At 43.1% G+C, this 7,041-nt stretch overlaps 1 protein-coding gene across 1 annotated transcript; it reads right to left on the reverse strand.

Moving 5' to 3' along the window:
• Window positions 1–905: 905 nt before the first annotated feature.
• On the reverse strand, window positions 906–1,085 carry CTXND1 (cortexin domain containing 1). Its single transcript, XM_031048610.2, has one exon. The coding sequence runs from the start codon at window positions 1,083–1,085 to the stop codon at window positions 906–908; it is 180 nt and encodes a 59-aa protein (XP_030904470.1).
• Window positions 1,086–7,041: the final 5,956 nt, after the last annotated feature.

The following is a 7,041-nucleotide window of genomic DNA, read 5'->3' on the forward strand; positions in this document are numbered from 1 at the left end:
TTGTCTTTGTCATTCTATTCATGTCTCACCCACTGAAGTGCACCTCAAACAAAAGATGGGTGGAGTTGCATGTGGAATCTCTCTTTCAAAATCATAGCAATTTCTATAAAGTTGAAACCAGCAGTGTCCAAGCTCTACTCCATGGACTTCTGGTGGCTATCAAGCTCATAGTAAGCGGTCTGACATATCTGGGTAATCCATGGACCCATGGCAGATGATATGCTTAGTTTTTGCATGAATAGGAGAGTGAGGTGATGTTACAGGGTCAGCAGTAGACCATGACCCCTTTGGGATCTGTAGTTCAAGTGCTTCTGTAACCTGATCACTGTAAATAGAGCAGCAGTGGGGTAAGGAGTGTATGTGCAGAACCAAGTGAATTGAGAATAAATCTGCTTGTATAACCCTCCTTAACCGGACATGCTTTAGTGTTTCTAACTTAGTGATGCTCTGGGATACAAAATTATAAAATCTGGACCTTTTTTGAAACACAAATATAACTATTGAGGGATATACTTGAAGCAATCTATTTCCAGGGAAGACACAATGTTCTTGCTGCCTTTCCAAATTCTGATGGTTATTCTGGATTTGTGGGAGATACTGAGAGGAGGACAAACTGTGCTAGACTAAGGGATGTATTAGGAAAAGTCTGAAGAGTCTTGTGCTACTTGAGTTACAATGATAACTGTTTTCAGTAAAATAAGGATTGCTGCATAGTATTAAACTGTGCTGCCAGAATGGCTTGCTGATATCCTGATCTGTTGAGCAAGAATCATTTACACTATGTGCTCTTAGAGATATTGCTTTTGCCCTGCATATCTGAAAACAGCTGTTTGTGTGTTAGCTTTCCCAGTGGGAAAAGGCCTCCTGGATTGCAGCATTTCATGGCTCTGTGTAGTGAAGTCCTTTCAGTCGTCTAGATGCTGCTCCTCCCATGTAGATGTAGGGATGGCACTGTAAGGGTCCATGATGACTTTTGCACAACGAATAATCATCACAATTAAGAAGAGGCAGAGGAAGACGAAACATGCCAGTGTCAGTCCCTTGTCCACATCAACGAACACAGGCTCTGGGGTTGGTCCATCCATGTCTTATGCCACTCTTCATCTGGGTTTATATTTACTCCTAACATCATCGACCACCTGCAAAACAAACAGTGTCAGATAGAAGTGATGGTGGCTCCTGAATATGGGGAAGCTTGGGGGTAGAACTAGAAACAGAAAATCTGTGTGATCTATCCTTGCAGGTAAATAGACCTGCTGGAAATGTCATGGGTCAGGAAACAGCTGTGAACAGGAGAAATCTCATCTCCACTTTAATTTAGCCCATGAATGCTACTTGCTAAAATATTAGACAATAAAAAGACCTGTTGACAAAGCAAAGAGAAAAAGTGGTGAATGAACACTATCCATTTGAAATATCATCTCTTGAAAGAGGTATAGATGCTCTTCTTGTCTCAGCATTTCCTAATCATAAAAATATTTTCCCTTCTCTGCTAGTGTGAAAGAGCAGACAAATGGCAGAGCAGACTGTTTCTATCCCAGTTTTCCCCTCTGTCCAAACATTCCCTGTCTCTCACTGGCACAAAGAAAAGTGAAAATTATGTGAACTTATTTTCCATAACATTTAATCTTTGGTACTCACAGGTTCTTCAGGCAATAGAATGTTTTTAGGAGCAGTATCTTTAAGTGTATGTTTTAACACCCAGTGAGATGCAGGTGATTACGTGATTAGTACAAGGATTATCTTGTTTGATGTAGATGTCTTCATAGCTGAAGGTCTCTTCTGACCTCATTATCTGAATCCGAAACCAAAATGGCTCCAGCAGAGTTTGACTCCCTTCTGCCTCTTACAAGTTTGCCTCTGGCAAGTTCATCAGCTGCTAACACAAACTGCTTTGTATGATGATGTTGAAGAAGCAGAACTAGCCTGACTCATGGAATTGTGTCACTGCACAAGGATGGGAGAAACTTTTCCTGACACCCACCTTTGGTCAAGGTGGGAGGAACAAGTGTTGAGGGTTGTTACTGTAAAAGAGCAGGAATATGGAATGCCTCTTTAACACAAACAACAAAAATGTTACATCAAATGCAGTAATCAATCTCAGAACTGATCCCTCCTTCATTTGGAGAAGAGAGATGGGAAAGAAAAGATATTGAAGCATAGGGAGAACTGGGTGAAACTTGGGTGTCAAATGGTCCAGTTGCAATCTGTAACTCCATTAATGCAGTGAGGAAATCCCAGGTACTGGTTTTATCTAGACAGCCAAGTTTTCTTCGTTACATTTTCAGTGAGCTGATGCTGCTGGCAGGACTATTGCACTAGTGGTTCACATGTGGCTGGATCGTGCTGGGCCAGCTGTGAGTGTCCCAGTGACTCCTGAACTCTTGTGCCCTGTCAACTGTACTTTTAAAAGCTCAGAATTCCTTCTCTGTCTCGTGATTTACTGTTTTCCAGGTTGCTCTCCCATCTCAGTACCTCCTAGATGCTGCAGGGCAGGTATCAATCAGCTGGGCTCTGGTGTATTTTAAGCACAAGGATGGCAGGGTCTTTTAATTTCCTGAAAGCACAGAAATTACCATGACAGCCAGTCCTGCAGCGGGGAGATGAAAGAGAAGCTGGTGGCACAAAGTGAATAAAACCAAGCAGACATCGCATGTGTTTACCAGTCACATCCATAGGCTGGACCAACAAGCGTGGGCTTCTATAGAAGTCAGTGAGGAGTAATGCTTGTAATTTTCACCTGACCTGATCTGAGGTCTGTTATTCCCAGAAGATGCTCTTACTACTCTATTTCACCAGCCAACAGATATTACAGTTTCTACTTTGAAGACTGAAGCCAGGACTGCCAGCAAGGCTGAGTATTAAGTGTGGATGCTTTTCCTTTTTGCGGAGCAAAGGGAAAAAAGTTATCAAAACTCCTCCTGTAGCCCAGTCCTTCCTGAAGGGACACTTGTGAAGGTCCAATAGGGGTGGATCTGATTATTTTCCCTCCTGATGTTCTGCCTATTGTACCTTGTTATTTCACACTAAATTACCTTCTGAAGAATATCAGAACTCCCTGGCAATTTCCATCAGTACTGATTTTTGATGAAAACTTTCATTTTCAATCCAAGGTACTTCCCTCTAAAACATGAATCATGTGCTGAGAAAATGCTCAGAGGCTTCAAGTAAAGATCCATCCCTTGGAGATATTTCTCTTCTAAATGTCATCACAATCTCACAGGAGGTGTGGTTCAAGTGCCACATCCCTTCTGTTTGCCTCTGCCACCAGGATGTTTCCTGTAAGATACCCAAGGTGTCATGCAGCCCCCTCTCCTACAGGAAGGGAAAAGCATGTTATGGCAAGGATATGCCAGGCAGAAAGCTTTACCCAAAGAGCAGAGTGAAAGCTTGTCATCTGAGCTGTAGCTTGCACAGGAAATTGCAGTCACAGATGAATCTAATGATTTCATGTTTAAGTTGATCTGTTTTACTAAAAAGTTAGCATTTTCAGTGGGAATATAAATAAGTTTTTCCTAAAAGCTGTATGTCTGAGGTGGTGCAAATCACAGCTTCCCTTTTCCTACTCTCCCAGTAAACTCTGTAACATTTCTATGCTGCCTGCTATTCTACATTAAGTCATTACTGATAGAGAACCTGTCACTTGGGTCTAGCTAGAAGGGTCTGGCTTTTCACATTCTCTCCTTGCTCATGGCTTGACTGCTCATTTAAATCTGTGCACCAGCACTGTCAGAGGGGAAACCTCTTCTTTAGGTCCAGCCTGTCAGAGCCGCACCAACATAATGCTCATGCTCACCTGAGCAGCACAGTGGATTAGGTGTCAGAACATATTTGGTGGTGTTCTGCAGTTAGTTACTGCAGTTATCCAGTTTCATTGGGCTTGGCAGTGCACAGTTCCTGGCACTGAACAGATCTAGGTGCTGGAATGGGACTGTGTCTGAGGCAGTTGTCTCCAAATGAATTTGTTATTGCTGGAATGCACCGCTGTTCTATATCCGGTGTCTGAGGAACAGCAAGGGGTGGTCCCCAAATGTGAAAGGAATTATTTGCATGTATTCACCAGGACTGTTCCTCTTGAGAAAGTCTAGCTCTCTGGTTTTTATTGTGAACATGCTGTTTATTATTTCCTAAAAACCCATTAGCACCACTGCAGATAGGGGTCTGCCTGCAGACACCCCAGTGCACAGGGAAGGAAATAAGCTTGTTCGCATGTGAATATCCAATATGTCTTGTGTCTCCCAGCACAGACAGCTGAGGCTTCTGCATGGCAATGATGTGTCTGCATATGTGAGTGAGGGAGAGTGGAGCAGCTATGTGCTGCTCCTCACTGTCTGTAGGGTACCTGTGGTCTTCCATCTTTGTAACAGCTGGACAGCTTGCTCTGCTTATTTGCCATTTCCTTGGCCAGAGTCTCAACCTCCTGTTTCACTTTCTTGTTGCCCAGTGGTATAGTCAGGCTTGGAATGGGGAGTCCAAGTGTCTTACAGGTTGAAGCAGAGTTGGTCTGTACTGGAGGAGGCTCTGCCTGCACATCCTATCATCTGCCTCAGCCACTGAGGGGATGTGCTGTGTATGCTAGCAGAATGGATTTGCAGCTTGTGAAATCCATCAGTGCTATTGCAAATAACTCTCACCCTGGCTACAGGCTGGTTGATTGGATGCTTTGCTCTTATTTACTAGCACAGCTGATATTGACAGCATATGTATGTGGGGGGGAAAGGTTAGCAGGAACAATTATAAAGTTTCACACTTGAATGATCAACTTTTCTCTGAATATCTGAATTGCAGGAAATTACTTTTTTTTTACTTGTCAGTACCAAACTATATAATTGTATTTTTCTTTCAATGTCTTCAGATTTGTTGAAAGCATAATGTGGTTTAAACAAAGCCAAGAGATGCAGAAGCATAGTCCCTGGTTCAAACTATTAGTGAGTTTAGCTGTCCTGAGTAAATCTGCTGTAAATCCTGGGTGTTTCAATACAATCTCTTCCCCTTTAACTCCTGTGACAACAGATGAGTGCTGCAGGCACACTCACCATCCAAAGGATGAAGCCGTGCTGGCTAGTGATGGGCATTAGGGATTGTCATTTTCATGAGGGATTGTCAAAGAAGAGAGGATATATTCTCTTTTTTTGCAACCCTAAGTGCACAAGCAGACAGAGAGATGTTGGCATCCTCTTTAGTATACCAGCTCTGTTACAGACTCTATGTAACGCTTGTGCTCATTGGTGTAGCTGTATTTTGCAATCATTCTTACCTATCCAAAACACTGTAAAAGGCATGGGGTTTATTTCCAGACCTGGCAATCTTGGCACTGTCACTTTAAATATAAGGTAATAATGTACCACATATATTGCAGAGAGCTGATCTAAACCATGCCAGTTTCTATGCTGGTTAGTTATGTTTCTACTCATCCCAATCCATAGGACATATTTCAAAACATTTTCTTCCATACTGCTTTTCACAAACAACATATATGCAGGGAGGGGAGGGAAGGGAAACTATGAGATTTCATATATGCAAGCAGATCCCTACCTTCCAGACCTGGGTAGGAAGCCTGTCACATCCCAGCATAGCAGCATTGTGGAGTTAAAATCCTTACTGTAGTCATAATTTAGAAGTTTGGTTAGTGTGGCTTTAACGGCGTCCAGGCTCCACTCAGGTTCACGTCCACCCAGACCTGGAAGCAGTTCTCCTCACCGGTGTGTTCTGGAAACAGAAAAGTCACAATTGCTCATCATGCAGGATGTGGGCGTTACAGATTCATTAAGCAGTTGGAATCGCTCCAGTGGCAGCCTGAGGCAATCGGATGCAGTCATACACAAGATGGATTTGTCAGACGTTCCCCACAAGAACATTTATGATACAAAGAGTGATGCTTGAGGTCAAAGTTATCATACCTTTATTTCTTCTTAAACAAGCAAACCCCCATTTTTAATTCATAGTGAAATATCAACCAGGTCTGACTTGATGCTGTTTAGGAGTCTCATAAGTAGTTACCTTTTGGATTTTTTAACCTGTCAGAGGAAAGTGGCCAGAATTGAAAGCTGTTGATACTGGAACTTAGAAACATAGAATCATAATAGTTAGGGTTGGAAAGGACCTTAAAATCATCTAGTTCCACCCCCCCTGCCATGAGGGTCACCTCACACTAAACCATGTCACCCAAGGCTCTGTCCAACCTGGCCTTGAACACCACCTGGGATGGAGCATTCACAACTTCCTCAGGGAAAACCATTCCAGAGCCTCACTACCCTTAACATTTCATTATTAAACATTTCATTATTTGGATATTTTCAGTCTGATTTAAGATTCTTTTTTACATGCACACAAAACAATCTCAACCAGGCAAACTCTTAAAACTTGCTGGATGACAAACCCCACACTTGATTTTGTTAACACTTAAATTTCTTGTGGCCCAGAGTCCAGAACTCCTGCTGAGCAGCACCACTCATCAATTCACAGAACAGTTGCTCAGAACCTTCCTTTTATTCATTGCTATACGGTCATTAGGACATTGCCATGGACCATATTCACCATGCTGAGGTCTTTATGAGCAATAGAGTGAAATGACCACACCTGTTCTGGGGAACTTAACTTAGAGTCTAAGTGTGAAGACAAGACAATACCTGGCCTGGAGAGCACATGGTGAGGCAGGTAATATCTGGGGACCCAATGCCAGGCACCCAGCACCTTGAGTTACCATCAGGACAGTGAGGTTGACTTTGAAAACAGCCTCTGCAGGACTCCACTCCCGTCCTCGAAGGGGATTTGGGTGCTGACCAAGTGACAGGCACTGGGGAAAGGCATTTATCAAAGCCAGAGAAGGGAAGCTTGTAGTAATTCCTGCTGTGGGATGGTAAGAAACTGCCTAGTTGCTTTCAGGATGCCTGAAGACCTGGTTACTCTCTGATGCTTGTATGAAAGGAGCTTTAGGATGTAGGGTGAAGGCTGGAGAGAAGAACAAGCCAAAAATGACCCCAAATCCCAGCAGAACAGAATGTTGCTCAGGCAAGGGAGTAGAGGTCCATGGCTGAGAAG

The sequence above is a fragment of the Melopsittacus undulatus genome, chromosome 9 (assembly GCF_012275295.1).
Source record: "Melopsittacus undulatus isolate bMelUnd1 chromosome 9, bMelUnd1.mat.Z, whole genome shotgun sequence".
Taxonomy (NCBI): domain Eukaryota; kingdom Metazoa; phylum Chordata; class Aves; order Psittaciformes; family Psittaculidae; genus Melopsittacus; species Melopsittacus undulatus.